We start from the raw sequence: 15,301 nt of genomic DNA, 5'->3' as shown, positions 1-15,301 counted from the left end.
CCAGCTAATGTGGTTCCTTCTCTGTTCTGTGGGGATGGGTACTGGCTGAGGCTGTGGAGCTGGAGATGATGTTGACAGCAGTGGGAGGGAGGGGTGAGGGTACCCCTGCTGCTCCTGTACAGGTGAGTGGGATGGTCCTTCCTGCCTGCCTCCCTCCCTTGGCAGCACAGTGCTCCCAGATCCCCTCCCTCACAGAACCCTCTGGGTCTGCTCTCTGGCCCCATTTTGTGCTGCCCTGAGAAGCAAAAGAAGTTCTTCCCTCTCTGAGCATCCCATTCCCTTGGCACCAAGAGTAGGGCGCAGCCTCCCTACCAGTCAACACCCAGAGAACACAAGAAGATTCAATGCAAAAGTATTTTTATTGGATACAAAAACATTCCAGTATAGTGAAAAAAATGACATCATTGCCAATGAAACTTGTCTGGGCTTAAACCCGAGACTCGCTCCTGTCTGCTCCGGTCCTGCCGTGGCCATCGGGTCCCGTCCTGTTACACCTGGGCTTTCTTGCTGGCTCCATCCTCAGAAGCTGGTCCGGTCTGTGGGGCAGCAGGGCTGACCTGGATGGGCACGCTCCTCTCAGGAGCGGCCGGCAGTGCCAGCTTGGGGGCCTCGATGCGGAGCTGCCCTTCCTTGGACAGGGAGCAGGTCAGCGCTTCGGCATCCACCTCCTCGGGCACATCCCACTCCCGCTTCAGCACCTCGTACTTGTAGGAGAAGGAGCCCTTCTCATCGACGTTCTGCGTCTCCTTCTGCCCCACCAGCACCACTTTCCTGCCCACCACCTTCACCGACAGCTGCTCGGGAGCGAAGTTCTTGACGTCCTGGCAGACAGAGAAGCCGTCCCCAGAGCCCTGGGTCAGGGTCATGCTGGTGCTCGGGGTGCGCTCTGCGGCGATGGCTCCGTGGTTGCTCAGGAGTTGCTCGAAGCTGCTCATGAACTCCCGAGCTTTCTCCATCTCCTGCTGCAGCTCGGTGAAGATGGTCTCTGCGTGTGGCCAGAGGGTCCTCACTGTGCCCAGCCGGCTGGCCAGGGAGCTGGAGGCGAATGGTGCGAGGTGCATCCGGCAAAGCATCTCTGCTGCTGTTGCTGCTGCTGCTGCTGCTGCTGCGGCTGCTGCTGCTGCTTCTGTCCCGTTTTCCAGTGGGTTGGAAGCGTTCTGCCCCGCTGCAGCCGCCGCAGGTTTTTAAAGCCGTTCCCTGGAGGCGTGGCCGTGTCCTGCACATTACGTCACCCTCGGGAGAAGAGCTCAGCACTTTCCAGCCCGTTCCAGCTCATTCTTGTTACTCACCCGTGAGGAGAGGCACCGCTGACATCGTGCCCGGCATACCTTCGCCCTGACTCTTACAGCTCTGCTCTCCTGGCTTATAATTAGCAGCATCACCTCAGCCTCCGAGCGGGATGCCTGAGCCACCCTTGCCAAAAATCTGTGCCCTTTGCATTTCCCAGGCATGGAGTGCGTGTGGGTTGGTCTCCTCCCAGCCTCCCCCCACCCTCAGCCGTGGTCCATTTCCCCCATCTGTGCCCACGGGGGTCCCCTCAGCTGAGACCAGAAGTCGGTCCGTGGGCCCATGCCCAGGTGGGGTGCACAGTGGGGTGCTGAGGGGTCAGGACAGGATGGGGGTGGCCAACAGAGAGAGGGGTCTCAGAAAGTGCAGGAAGTGCCTGGCAGGAGATGACATGGGACATGTACTTTTTGGGTGGGACGAGTCCCTGTACTGGCAGAAGTGATGAGCTCCTGGCAGAATGGAGCCTGGCTCCACCAAGCCCCCGGTGGGGGGCCAGGGAAGGGCTGTGTAGCCCCCCGGCCATGGCCCCATGGGCTCTGCTGCATCACGATGGCTCTGCAGAAACCTGAGCTCCCAGCAGTGACTGCGGCTCCCTATTTGTGGCATGTGACGTCCCCAGAAACAGGCGCTGCTATTTTGGCTGGTGGATAATCAGCCTCTCAAAAATAGGCGATGGCTCCAGGAGGGTGCGTGGGGAGAGAGCGTTCTGGAAGGGACACACCCCTGGGCAGGGGAGAATAAAATCCGCTGTTCCCCTGCCCCAACCCAGCACGGCTCCGGCCACTGCACCGAGCAGAGCTGCAGCACAACCTGGAGCACTCGTTTGGAGCAGAGATGCTTTGCCGCCTTCACTTCATGCCACCCATGTCCAGCTCGCTGTTCCCGTGGCTGGGACCCGTCCGCACCCTCTGGCCACATCCAGGGACCCTCTTCGCCGAGCTGGAGCGGGAGATGCGGCTGGAGATGGAGAGGGCTCGGGAGTTCATGAGCAGCGTGGAGCAGTACCTGAGCGGTGGGAGCAGCCCCGGGCGGCTCGGCATCACCGCAGAGCGCACCTCGAGCACCAGCGCAGCCCTGACCCAGGGCTCTGGGGACGGCTTCTCTGTCTGCCAGGATGTGAAGGACTTTGCGCCCGAGCAGCTGTCGGTGAAGGTGGTGGGCAGGAAAGTGGTGCTGGTGGGGCAGAAGGAGACTCAGAGCACAGACGAGAAGGGCTCCTTCTCCTACAAGTACGAGGTGCTGAAGCGGGAGTGGGACGTGCCCGAGGAGGTGGATGCCGAAGCGCTGACCTGCTCCCTGTCCAAGGAAGGGCAGCTCCGCATCGAGGCCCCCAAGCTGGCGCTGCCGGCCGCTCCCGAGAGGAACGTGCCCATCCAGATGGGGCCGGCGGTGGCACAGCCAGCTGGCAGCACTGAGGAGGGAGCCGAGCGAGCCAAGGCGTGAAGAGGAGCAACGGGGGCCAGGCTGAGCCTGGCTACGGGGGCAGCTGCTGGCCGCAGAGCGGGACCGCGCTAGGACTGCGCGGTGCCCCGGGGGGTGGCGTCTGCCCAAACCATGCGGCATTTTTTGATATGTAATAAATATTCCTAACTTTTATTTGTGCGGTTTCTGTGTTTCTTGCCCAGCCCTGTGCTTTGCAGCGCTCCTGTCTGTGCCCACGCAGTGGGATGGGAGGGTGGGGAACGGGGCTGTGCTGGCACCGGGCACGTCCCTGGCACCTCTCCCCAGCTCTGCCCTGGCAGAGGAAGTTGGGCGAGGGGCTCCAGGCCATGTGCAGCACTGAGAATCCCCGGGAAGTCCTGAGCATCCCCCTGGGTCGCCTTCGGACAACTGACTCCCATCTTCGGGATGGTGCTGGAACACTCCCGTGCGGTGCCCGCATCCCCCGTGCCGGGTGCTGGCACCTTCCAGGCGCTGCCCGCAGCTCCGCGCACCAGCCCCGCGCTAAACCGCGCCCCGCACGGTGAAGGAGGCGCGGTTTCTCCTGAATGGCCGTGCGGGCGGAGCCGGTTCGCTGGTACCGGGCGGGAGGCGCGGCCACGCTCCCCGCCGGGCGCTCGGCCGCCCCCCGTGCCGGCTGCGAGAGGGCGGAGGGAGGCTCGCACACCGCATTTGGAGACCAGGGCGTGGCCACGCTCCATATTTGCGGGAGTCCGCGGAGTGCGGAGCGCGCCGCGGGACCGAGCGCGGTACCGGTTACCGGAGAGGTGGGAGGGCTCCTCCGGGCACCGACGGCTCGGCCTCGCCCCGTGAGGGGCTGTCGCGGTGGGTCGTCATGACCGGACCTCGATCCTCTCCGGACGGCTCACGGCAGCCGCAGTCCCGAGTGCGAGCTCCGCTCCCGTTCGGGACAGCGGGGGATGTGAACCGGGCTCGGGAGCGCCGTCCCGGGAGCACCGGCCCCTCCTCCCCCGCCGCGGCGGACTACAGATCCCGGCGTTCCCGGCGCGCAGGCGCACTGAGCGCGGGGCGCACGCCGGGCCCGGCATGGCGGAGCCGGAGGCCTCGCAGCCCGGGCGGCCCCCGCCGGGCCCGGGGACGGGAACGGCGGGGGCGAGCGGGGGAACGGCCGGAGGAGCGGGATCCAGCGACCCGGCACGGCCCGGGCTGAGCCAGCAGCAGCGGGCGAGTCAGCGCAAGGCGCAGGTGCGGGGGTTCCCCCGCGGGAAGAAGCTGGAGAAGCTGGGGGTCTTCTCGGCCTGCAAGGTGCGGGACAGCGGCACCGGGGGGGCAGCGGGTGGGGCTCCAGGCTGGGCAGGAACGGGACATGCAAGGACGGGCATGGGTGGGCGGTGCAGGACGGGGTGCAGGGCATAGAGGAGTGGAGGTTCAGTGCTGTGCATGGGTGGGGGATGAAGGACGAGGGTGCTGACCTGAGCGGGGGGTGCAGGAGGGAGTTGCAAGGACGTTTGTGCGTGTAGGAGGGAAATTTAGGGGGTGCAGGAGGGTGAGTGCAAGGAATACGTGGACAAAGGATGCGGGGTTGGGTGCTGGGATGTACATGGGGTGCTGGACGGGGCTGCTGTGCTGTGTGCGGGCAGGGGGTGCAGGAAGAGAGTGCTGAGTTATCCAAGAGAGGTGCAGGGATGTCACTGGGCAGGGGCTGCAGAGTCCTGGGGCTGCATGGAGGAGTGTTGGGATGGTGGCTGATGCAGGGTGAGGGCTGAGCTGGGTGAAAAGGGGTCGGTGGGAGCCAGGGAAATCCTTTGGCCACAGAAGGCGGCAGCCTCAGCCTGTGGCAGTGTGTGGGACACTGCAACCACCACTCCTGTCCCTCATCCCAGGCCAACGATGCCTGCAAATGCAATGGCTGGAAGAACCCAAACCCCCCCACAGCCCCTCGAATGGACCTGCAGCAGCCGGTGACCAACCTGAGCGAAGCGTGCCGGAGCTGTGGCCATGCCCTGGGTAACTCCTGGGGGACCTCCTGGGCAGGGCGAGTGGTGCTGATCCCTCGGTCTCACAGTGCTGATCCCTCGGTCTCACAGTGCTGATCCCTCGGCCTCAGGGTGCTGATCCCTCGGCCTCAGGGTGCTGATCCCTCGGTCTCACAGTGCTGATCCCTCGGTCTCACAGTGCTGATCCCTCGGCCTCAGGGTGCTGATCCCTCGGTCTCACAGTGCTGATCCCTCGGTCTCACAGTGCTGATCCCTCGGCCTCAGGGTGCTGATCCCTCGGTCTCAGGGTGCTGATCCCTCGGTCTCACAGTGCTGATCCCTCAGTCTCACAGTGCAGATCCCTCGGTCTCAGGGTGCTGATCCCTCGGCCTCAGGGTGCTGATCCCTCGGTCTCACGGTGCTTTTCTCTCTGGCACAGCGGATCATGTGTCCCACCTGGAGAACGTCTCAGAGGAAGAGATCAACCGTCTGCTGGGCATGGTGGTGGATGTGGAGAACCTGTTCATGTCAGTGCACAAGGAGGAGGACACGGACACCAAGCAGGTGTATTTCTACCTGTTCAAGGTGTGTCTGGGGCTTTGCATGTCTCACTGCCCCACTCATGGGGGGATTTGTCTGGTCATTGTGGGGGAGCAGGGGCTGTCCCACTATTCGTGCTCTGCTGGAGCTGGTGCTGAAGGTGGGGCTGTGAACCATCCACAGCCCAGCTGTGGAATCCCAACCCTCTTCCGGAGTGACTGCTCTCCTGGCCTTGAATTCCCTAGGGGGGCAGTTTCTAGGGGATGAATGGGTGTGCTCCAAGGGCAGCACTGGTGCCTTCCTGGCTGCAGAAATTGGAGCAGCCCCATGGCAGCATTCAGCCACCCCCACCATTCCTGGAGCATGCAGTTCCTGGGACTCTTTTGACCATGTGTGACGGTGTCTTTGTAGCTGCTGCGGAAGTGCATCCTGCAGATGAGCCAGCCTGTGGTTGAGGGGTCCCTGGGGAGCCCCCCCTTTGAGAAACCGAACATTGAGCAGGTGAGGCTGCTGTCAGGCTCGTGCCCTGCCCTGGTGACTTGTCCTGCATTGTGCTGCTCTTGCACAGTTCCCTCCCTGTCTGGGAGGCAGCATGGAAGAGCCCAGAGCAGCCCCTGACACCCTCCCACTGTCCCATCCTCTCCCCAGGGAGTCCTGAATTTTGTGCAGTACAAGTTCAGCCACTTGCCACCCAAGGAGCGCCAGACCATGTATGAGCTCTCCAAGATGTTCCTGCTGTGCCTCAACTACTGGAAGCTGGAGACACCGTCCCAGTTCCGTCAGCGCTCCCAGAACGACGACGTGGCCACCTACAAGGTCAACTACACCAGGTGAGGGCAGGGGGCCACTGAGCCAGCCCCCCTGGGGTCTAACTCCCAGGACTCTCCCCAGCTCTCCCAGATGGTCAGTCCAGTAGGAGAGCAGGCACCCAGTGGGGTCAATGCTTCTAATTGTCAGCTGTGCCCTTTGTCCACCTGCTCTTCTTGCCCCTGCTCCCAGCAGCATTGGCCCAGCAGGGATATGGTTGCTCTGGGGTCTGGTTCTGGCCCTGTCACCAGAGCCCCTTCCTGTCCCACAGGTGGCTGTGCTACTGCCATGTGCCACAGAGCTGTGACAGCCTGCCCCGCTATGAGACCACCCACGTCTTTGGGCGCAGCCTCCTCAAGTCCATCTTCACGGTGACCCGCCGGCAGCTGCTGGAGAAGTTCCGGGTGGAGAAGGACAAGCTTGTGCCAGAGAAGCGGACACTGATCCTCACCCACTTCCCCAAGTAGGTGCCCAGTGTGGAGATGGCAGCTGGAACACTGAGGGGACTCCTCTTTTGAGGTGCTTGCATGCTGATGTGTCACTCCCTTCCAGGTTCCTCTCCATGCTGGAGGAGGAGATCTACGGTGAGAACTCTCCAATCTGGGAGGCTGATTTCACAGTGCCAGCTGCAGAGGGTGCCCAGCTGGTGTCTCGCCCAGGTATTTTAGGAAGCAGCTCCCGGTGTTTGGGGGCTGTGGGATAAAGGGTCAAGGTGTGGCTGAGCAGTGGCGGTGGCTGGGCTGCCATGGCGTGATGAGGCATTTTCCAGCAGTCATGGGCACCATGGGTCTGTTGCAGCTGTGGTGAGCACCGTTGCCGTGCCCACCACTCCTCTCTTCAGCAAGAAGCTCAGCAGCAGCAGCTCGGCTGCCAGCCTGGACTCCAGCACCCCCGAGCCCCTGCCAGGTAAGGTCCCATGAGCCCACGCCAGAGAGCTGGAACTGTCCGTGGTTCCTCCCAGCGCTGGATGTGCCGCTCTGCTCCCATCCCAGGAGAGAAGCGGAAGCTACCTGAGAGCCTGACGCTGGAGGATGCCAAGCGGATCCGTGTCATGGGAGACATCCCCATGGAGCTGGTGAACGAGGTCATGCTGACCATCACAGACCCTGCTGCCATGCTGGGCCCCGAGGTATGGGCTGCGGATGCTGGGGTGGCTCTGGTCCTCTCCAGGGCCCACAGAGCTGCTTCCCCAGTGTGCCAGGGTGGAGTGGGGCTGCACAACAGAGGGTGTGCAAGGTCAGTGACCCCCCCTCCTGTGCCCCCAGACCAGCCTGCTGTCGGCCAACGCGGCGCGGGATGAGACGGCGCGGCTGGAGGAGCGCCGCGGCATCATCGAGTTCCACGTCATCGGCAACTCGCTCTCACAGAAATCCAACAAGAAGATCCTGATGTGGCTGGTGGGGCTGCAGAATGTCTTCTCACACCAGCTGCCCCGCATGCCCAAGGAGTACATCACTCGCCTCGTCTTTGACCCGTGCGTGGCTGGGGGATGCGGGGGGGCCGGTGTGGGGGGCTCCCCTCATCCTCGGCCGTGCTGCCCGCAGGAAGCACAAGACCCTGGCACTGATCAAGGACGGACGAGTGATCGGGGGCATCTGCTTCCGCATGTTCCCTACCCAAGGTTTCACGGAGATTGTGTTCTGTGCTGTCACCTCCAATGAGCAAGTGAAGGTGAGAGCAGGGAGATGGGCACACACGTGTGTCCCCCAAAGCTTGGTGTGGGCAGGATGGTCTCTGCAGCTTGGGTAGGGCTGTCCCAGCCCCTTGGGCAGCCAGACCTGCTCAGCATTGGCCAACCCCAAGCAGTGGTGGTTGCTGCAGGACATCTTCCAGCTGCCATTTCCATGGGTGGGAGGGGGTTGTTTATCCCAACTGGGGCTGCCTGGGGGGGGTCCCTGTCTCACGGTACTTCCCCAAGGGCTATGGGACGCACCTGATGAATCACCTGAAGGAGTACCACATCAAGCACAACATCCTCTACTTCCTCACCTATGCAGATGAGTACGCCATTGGCTACTTCAAAAAGCAGGTGGGCTCCTTTCCCTAGGAGCTGCCCCCAGCTCTGCTGCACACCTGCCCCCTTCCACCTACCCCCTCCCACCTGCTCCTCTCTCCTAGGGCTTTTCTAAGGACATCAAGGTCCCCAAGAGCCGCTACCTGGGATACATCAAGGACTACGAGGGGGCGACCCTGATGGAGTGTGAGCTGAACCCCCGCATCCCCTACACTGAGCTTTCACACATCATCAAGAAGCAGAAGGAGGTACAGCCCAGGGGTGGGCAGGAGGATAGGTGGGTGCTGCCAGCTACCCCCTGAAGGCAGGGGAGAGGTGTGGGGCTGTGATGGCCCTGAGAGCAGAGTTGCAGGGCAGCAAGGGGGGCACTGGTGGCATTGACACTGTCCAGGGTTGTTTCTGGCCCTGCATGGTGGGTTTGTGGGGTCCCACATCACGGGAGCATCCTGCAGCCCCCCATTTACCTGCTCCTTTCTAACCCCCATTCCCTGCAGATCATCAAGAAGTTGATAGAAAGGAAACAGGCCCAGATCCGCAAAGTCTACCCAGGCCTGACCTGCTTCAAGGAGGGCGTGAGGCAGATCCCCATCGAGAGCGTCCCTGGCATCCGTGAGTCCTGGCAGGGGGTCTGGCAGGACGGTGCTGTCCTCCCTCTCATGGCTGCAGTGCAGACATGCTGACACTGACATTTGTCTTCCAGGAGAAACAGGATGGAAACCACTGGGGAAGGAGAAGGGGTGAGTGCTGCATGGGGGTGGGGGTAGGCCTGCAGCAGCAGGGCTGGGGGCTCAGCTCAGGCTGTGCCTCAGTCTTGGCATTTTCCTGGCCCTGGAATGGAGAGAGGCTGATGGGCACTGGCTTTGTCATGCAGGAAGGAGCTGAAGGACCCAGACCAGCTCTACAACATGCTGAAGAACCTCCTGGCCCAGATCAAGGTGTGGGCAGGAAAGGACCCTCACTCTGGGGTGCCTGTCTGCCTGACAGGCAGAGCTCAGAGCTGCCTCCCTTGGGATGGGCTGTACAGGGCTTTGTTCTGGGGCACTGCTGGGGGACTGAGGTGTGGGGGGAGCAGGACCCCTGGGTGCTGGGGCAAGCAAGGGTTGTGTGTTCACTGCTCCAACTGCCCCCCACTTCTCCCCAGACCCACCCCAGTGCGTGGCCCTTCATGGAGCCGGTGAAGAAGTCAGAGGCACCAGACTACTATGAAATCATCCGCTTCCCCATTGGTAGGTTGCTGTGTCCAGCCTCCCAGGACAGGATTGCAGAAGAGGGGGCTGAGAACCCCACATTAATAGTGGGATCTGTGCTGGGGACTCGTGTTTGGGGTGGTGGGAGCCTCGGGCTATTCCACCCCAGAGCAATGACAGAGCAATGAGTTGGGACACATGGTTGGTGTCCAGCTCAGTGGCTGGGGGTTGCAGAGGCCTGGGGAGGGAGGGGTCTGACCCTTCCCCACCCACAGACCTGAAGACCATGACGGAGCGCCTGAAGAACCGCTACTACGTCACCAAGAAGCTGTTCATCGCCGACCTGCAGCGCATCATCACCAACTGCCGCGAGTACAACCCGCCCGACAGCGACTACTGCAAGTGTGCCAACACCCTCGAGAAGTTCTTCTACTTCAAGCTCAAGGAGGGGGGGCTCATTGACAAGTAGCGGGGGCTGGCCTAGACCTGCTGTGGCCACTGGCCCTCCCATGGGAGGGACAGGGCTCCTGTGGGATCTAGCCCCACTCTGTTGGTGGGAGCTGCTGGAGGGATTGGTGCTGCTGAGCAGCCTTGGGAGCAGGGCTTTCGTTCTCGGGGAGCCACAGGGGCTGGGGGGCCGGTGCTTTTATCCCTGAGGTGCTCTGGCTGCCTCTCCCAGGGAATAGGGGTGAGGCTGGAGCTGCCTCATCAGAACCTGCCCTGGGCAGGGACAGCACTGAGCTCCTGCCTCTGCCTGGGGAGGGGAAGCCCCCTGACCCCTGTGCATCCCTTTACCTGGGATCGTGCCTTCTGCCCTGACTCCCTGTGACAGGGCAGGGGTACACAAGTGCTTTGGTTTCTGCTCCGTCCACGTACAGGCAGCCCCTACCCCTCACACTGAATGTACGGCGGGGTCAGCCCTGTGCTGCCCGCAGCGGTGCTGCTCCTGGGCCAGGGTCCTGCTGGGCAGGGGGCTCTGCCCTGCACACCCAGCTCCTGCTGCCTCTGTCAGCTCTTCCCTCCCCCCGGGGCAGGTCTGCCTTCCCTGCCGGTACATCCTCCCTGCCTGCCCCTGCTGCCAGCTGGGGTGTGGGAGGCTGCCAGCCCCAGTCCTGCCCCTCTGAGTGCCAGGGAAGGTGGCTGCCCGGTGCTGTGCTGGCCTCTGCTCCCTGCTCTGCTCTGGCTGGCAGCCACCTCTGCTCGTCTCCCCCCTTGCTCCCACCTCCTTGTGCCCCCCACCCCTTTCCCTGCCCTCTACTCCCCCATTTCCACTTGACTGGTGTTTTCGTTGGTTTGTTTGTTTTGTTGTTTTTTTTTTAATAAATGTCCTTGTGCAGCCCCAGCTCCATTCTTGGGGCTCACCCCAACATGGTAGGCGGGGGGACAACCTGGGATGCTCCAGAGGGCGCTGGGGAGGGGAGCAGGAACAGCTCAGGATGGGGAGAGTGTGAAGATCACGGTGGATGGGCTGGGGTGCCGTGGGCAGAACTGGGGTGCAGGGGTTGGTTGGGGTGCACGGTGCTGCGCTGGGGTCCCGGACAGGCCGGGGTGCAGGGGCGGGGGGGTTCTGCGGGAGCTCCACTGGGTTTTGGTTTCGGCTCCAGTTTGCAGCCGGGGCTCCAGGGGGGCTCCCCGGGCCGGGCGGGCGGCTCGGTTCGGTTCAGTTTGGCTCTGCTCAGTTAGGTTCGGCTGGGCTGGGTTCGGTTCGGCTGGGCTGGGCAGGGTTCGGTTCGGCTCGGCTCGGCAGGGTTCGGCTCGGTTCGGTTTGGCTCGGCTCGGCTCGGCTCGGCTCGGCTCGGCTCGGCTCGGTTCGGCTCGGTTCGGTTCGGCTCGGCGTGTCCCCCCCCTTGCCGGGCCCTCCCCCTGCCCCGCCCCGCCGGGACCGGGCGGATGCGCCGCCTCCAGTTTCGATTCCCGAGCGGTCCCGGCTGCGGGGAATGGAGCTCCGGGGGTACCAGCGGGAGGCGGCGGCCCCGGCCCTGCTCGGCCGCAACAGCATCGTTTGTCTGCCCACGGGCGCCGGGAAGACCCGCGTGGCCGTCCACGTGTGCCGGCGGCACCTGGAGAGCCGGCGGGGCGGAAAGGTGGCCGTGCTTGTCAACAAGGTACTGCCCTGCCCCAGCACCGCGGGAGCCTCGGCGGGGATCCCGGCCGCTGCTGAGGGTGCTCCTGTGGGCGCAGGTGCACCTGGTGGACCAGCACAGCGAGAAGGAGTTCCATGCACTGCAGGACACCTTTAAGGTGGTGTCCATTAGTGGGGACACCAGCCACAAAACCTTCTTTGCCCAGCTGGTGAAGAAGAGCGATGTTGTCATCTGCACAGCCCAGATTCTGCAGAACGCCCTGGTCAGCACGGAGGAGGACATGCAGGTGGAGCTGACAGGTAGGCACCACACCACATGTACTGCTGGCCCCACGGCTGTGGCTGAGCCCCCAGACTGAGCAACCATCTCACCCCGCTCCCCTCCCTGGCCCGGAGCAGATTTCTCACTGCTGGTGATAGACGAGTGCCACCACACGCACAAGGACGCCGTCTACAACAAGATCATGCTGAGATACCTTCAGCGCAAGCTCAGCGGGGAGCAGGACCTGCCACAGGTCCTGGGGCTGACGGCATCCCCTGGCACTGGGGGGGCAACATCCTTTGAGGGGGCCGTAGAGCACATCCTGCAGGTGTGTCCTGTGCCCCGTCCTGCTTCAGCACAGCTCGCCCTGGGGTGCAGCAGGGTGTCCCTTGGGATGGGGGGAATGCCTGGGTGTGTGGGTGCTGGGCAACCCAAAGGTGTTGTCCCCAAACTCACCAGGTTGCCAGCGAGCACCACGCACAGCACTGTCCTGGGCAGCTGGGCTCAGGGTGGAAGCAGAGTCTTTCCCTCTCAGATCTGTGCCAACCTGGACACTGAGAAGATCACATCAGTGCAGGACGAGGTGCAGCACCTGCAGAGCCATGTCCCCCAACCCAGGAAGCAGTATGACCTGTGCCAGGACAGAGAGCAGGTGAGGGACGGCTGCTCAGAGCCATGGGGCTGCTCACTGGGTGGGAGATGAGAACCCCAAACCCTGCTGGGTGAGGGCCTGTGTCCCTTCATCCGCTTCACTCAGGCCAGTGTGAAAAATCAGTTAACCCAGAGCTTTGGTGCTGGGGGATCCTGCAACTGTCTGGGTCCTGCCATGCAAGCAGCCACAATTCCGGGGTCCTGAGCCCCTCCCTGCTCCCAGGACCCCTTTGGTGAGCAGCTGAAGAAGGTGATGGTGCAGATCCAGCAGTTCATGGAGAAGCCGGATCTCCCGCAGAACTTTGGCACGCAGATTTACGAGCAGCGCATTGTGGAGCTGGAGAAGAGAGGTGAGGGTGTGGCAGTGTGGGTGTGGCAGGGCTGAGCCGCGGGGACAGGCTGTGACTGCGGTGTCCCCTGGCCCCTCCAGCTGCAGAGATGTTTTGTCGCAAGACGCGGGTGTGCGCCCTGCACCTGCGCAAGTACAACGACGCTTTGCTGATCAATGACACCGTGCGGATGGTGGATGCCTTCCAGTGCCTCCAGCAGTTCTACAGCACTGAGATGGAGAAGAAGGGCCCCACTGAACAGTTCCTCACTGCCATGTTTGAGGGTAACAGAGGGGCCTGGGGGGGGTGATACTGGCTGCATTTTGGGAACAGGGTGTCCCTGACACCCTGCTCACCTGTGCAGAGAACAGGGCGAGCCTGCAGGCACTTGCCGGGGACCACCGCTATGAGAACCCCAGGCTGGGCAAGCTGGAGGAGATCCTGTGTGAGCACTTTCAGCCCCCGGGAACTTCTCGTGGCATCGTCTTCACCCAGACAAGGCAGAGTGCCCACAGCCTGTTCAGCTGGCTGCAGACCACGGCCACGCTCCACAGGCAACACATCAGAGCTGCCGTCCTCACCGGTGCCGGCTACAGCAACCAGACCAGGCACATGACGCAGGTGAGTGGAGGAAGGAACTGGGCTGACCCCACGGCACATTTTGGGGTGCTGCGGGTGCTGCCCAGCTCTCAGAACCCTACACAGCTGCTGAAGCATCACCCCTCTGTCTACCCAGAATGAGCAGCAGGATGTGATCAAGAAATTCCGTGAGGGAGCCCTCAACCTTCTCTTCTCCACCAGTGTGGCCGAGGAGGGCCTGGACATCCCCGAGTGCAACATTGTGGTCCGCTATGGGCTGATGACCAATGAGATCGCCATGATGCAGGTGCTGCCCCGGCTCCCTCTGGCCCTGCCAGGATCCCCCAAAGCTGCTCCCTGGGGATGAGCCCAGCAGAACATCTCCTTGGCAAGGCACAGGGGAGGGTGGAGGTGGCTCCATCCTCACAGGGTAGCACAGAAGGCTTGGCTGTGTCCCTCTTCTACTGACTGCAACATTTGGACCTTGCCCTGCAGGCGCGGGGCCGTGCCCGTGCTGAGAACAGCGTCTACTCGGTCCTTGCCAAAGCCAACAGCAGAGAAGTGACCCGAGAGCTGCTCAATGAGGACCTGGTGGAGCTCATGAAGAGGGCGATTCGGGCAGTGCAAGCCATGCCTGAGCAGGAGTACTGCCAAAAGGTGGGTACTGGGTGCTGCTGTGGGCACTGGCAGGGCCAGGCAGCTCTTGCTCCCCTCTGCACCCTGCATTTGGCTGCCTGCTCTGTCTCAGGGAAGCACCAGATCCTGGCATGGGGTTGTGTGAGGGGCACGGGGCAGCGTGTGCCCATCCTGCCCTGTGGCTTATGCTCCTGGGATGACACATCCCTCGGTAGCCGTGGATTTGCCCTGTCTGCCATCTGTCCCTGCCTGCAGTCCTGTCCCTGTCCCCCCCAGATCCGGGAGCTGCAGCGGGTGGCCGTGGCCAGCTGGCTGATGAAGGAGGCCAGGATCAGCAAGCGGCGGCAGCTGCACGACCCGGACGCCGTTCGCCTGTACTGTGTCAACTGCAACACGGCCGTGTGCCGCGGCAGCGACATCCGCACCGTGGAGGGCATGCACCACGTCAACATCAACCCCAAATTCGGGTAGGAGTCTCACATGGGCAGCGGTGAGCAGGCAGATGGGCGAGGGTAGTGCCAGCCTGCTGCCAGCTCTTTCTCAGGGACCTTGGTACAGGGAGATTGCAGGAACTTTGTTGGACTATGGGAGCACCTGTGCTGCCCTGTTTGTGTCCCCTGGACCATCATCCTTAGTGGCTGGTGACCATTTCCTTCCAGGTCGTATTACAGAGTTTCCTCTGGGAAAATACAGTTCCAGCGGACTTTCAAGGACTGGGAGCCCGGCTGCTGTATCTCCTGCAAAGCCTGCAGCCAGGTGAGCTCCACAATTCCCCTGTGTCTGCAGCCCAGTCAGAGCAGGAGGGACAGGAAGGGCTGTGCCTTGTGCCCCAGTTCCCAGCTGCACATGCATGTGTCATGTGTGTGCTGTGGGACATGGACACGGACTGTCTCCAGAGGAAGGACATGCCTTGGGAGCACGAGCTGTCCCATCCCTGTGTGCGTGGCCCTGGGGACGCTGTGTGTGTGTAACTGTCCCCTCCCTGCCCACACAGGACTGGGGGATGGAGATGCTGTACCGGCAGGTGAAGCTGCCTATCCTCTGCATCAAAAACTTCGTGGTGGAGACACCAGAAGAGAAGAGGAGGTACAAGAAGTGGGGCTCTGTGACGTTCCCCATCAAGGCGTTTGACTACCTGGAGTACTGCTCTGACACCTGCAGCCTGTCCTTCTAGTACAGGCTCTGTTCAGAACAGGAATATTCACAGGACACTTCCAGGGTGCTACATGAACAGGGGAGGCTTCCTGGACCCTTGGACAGAGATCCACAGCTCGCTCCTCTCCTTCTCGCTGCTCTGAGCCCCAGCAGTGTGTCCCTAGCTGTAGCCCATGGCTGCTGAAGGAGCTTTGCTGCACCCATGTAGAAAGGATGAGATGCTGGGATGGAAAATCATCCAAACCCTTCCTTGCTCCCCATGCTGCTGCCTTCTCAACCCTGCCAGGAGAACCATCTGTTTCTGTGGGTCCAGGACAGTGCTTCTCCACCCTGATTTAAGAATTTGATGGGTCTCCATTAAAAACACAAATGCTGGACTGAAGGGGCAGGGTGG

At 62.4% G+C, this 15,301-nt stretch overlaps 4 protein-coding genes across 4 annotated transcripts; 3 read left to right on the top strand and 1 right to left on the bottom strand.

Annotated features, from left to right (window-relative positions):
• Window positions 1-340: 340 nt before the first annotated feature.
• On the bottom strand, window positions 341-1,164 carry LOC131589109 (heat shock protein beta-11-like). Its single transcript, XM_058858259.1, has one exon. The coding sequence runs from the start codon at window positions 1,071-1,073 to the stop codon at window positions 489-491; it is 585 nt and encodes a 194-aa protein (XP_058714242.1). The 5' UTR covers window positions 1,074-1,164; the 3' UTR covers window positions 341-488.
• An 866-nt stretch (window positions 1,165-2,030) lies between these two features.
• On the top strand, window positions 2,031-2,883 carry LOC131589108 (heat shock protein 30C-like). Its single transcript, XM_058858258.1, has one exon. It carries the CDS (start codon window positions 2,122-2,124, stop codon window positions 2,728-2,730), a length of 609 nt encoding a protein of 202 aa, XP_058714241.1. The 5' UTR covers window positions 2,031-2,121; the 3' UTR covers window positions 2,731-2,883.
• An 891-nt stretch (window positions 2,884-3,774) lies between these two features.
• KAT2A (lysine acetyltransferase 2A) lies at window positions 3,775-10,548 on the top strand. The gene is made up of 18 exons (XM_058858240.1): window positions 3,775-3,993; window positions 4,572-4,695; window positions 5,104-5,249; window positions 5,616-5,705; window positions 5,853-6,034; window positions 6,283-6,474; window positions 6,564-6,670; window positions 6,810-6,917; window positions 7,004-7,140; window positions 7,277-7,485; window positions 7,556-7,682; window positions 7,930-8,040; window positions 8,130-8,273; window positions 8,520-8,634; window positions 8,726-8,762; window positions 8,897-8,960; window positions 9,167-9,251; window positions 9,488-10,548. Exons 1-18 carry the CDS (start codon window positions 3,775-3,777, stop codon window positions 9,679-9,681), a joined length of 2,391 nt encoding a protein of 796 aa, XP_058714223.1. The 3' UTR covers window positions 9,682-10,548.
• A 564-nt stretch (window positions 10,549-11,112) lies between these two features.
• On the top strand, window positions 11,113-15,301 carry DHX58 (DExH-box helicase 58). The gene is made up of 12 exons (XM_058858246.1): window positions 11,113-11,317; window positions 11,394-11,595; window positions 11,695-11,885; window positions 12,093-12,209; window positions 12,432-12,558; window positions 12,639-12,821; window positions 12,902-13,158; window positions 13,274-13,423; window positions 13,612-13,773; window positions 14,029-14,219; window positions 14,412-14,508; window positions 14,747-15,301. Exons 1-12 carry the CDS (start codon window positions 11,150-11,152, stop codon window positions 14,924-14,926), a joined length of 2,025 nt encoding a protein of 674 aa, XP_058714229.1. The 5' UTR covers window positions 11,113-11,149; the 3' UTR covers window positions 14,927-15,301.

Source organism: Poecile atricapillus, chromosome 27 (genome assembly GCF_030490865.1).
Source record: "Poecile atricapillus isolate bPoeAtr1 chromosome 27, bPoeAtr1.hap1, whole genome shotgun sequence".
NCBI classification, from domain to species: Eukaryota; Metazoa; Chordata; class Aves; order Passeriformes; family Paridae; genus Poecile; species Poecile atricapillus.
Note: the sequence above shows the minus strand (reverse complement) of the source record. Positions and strands in the feature narration are given on the sequence as shown.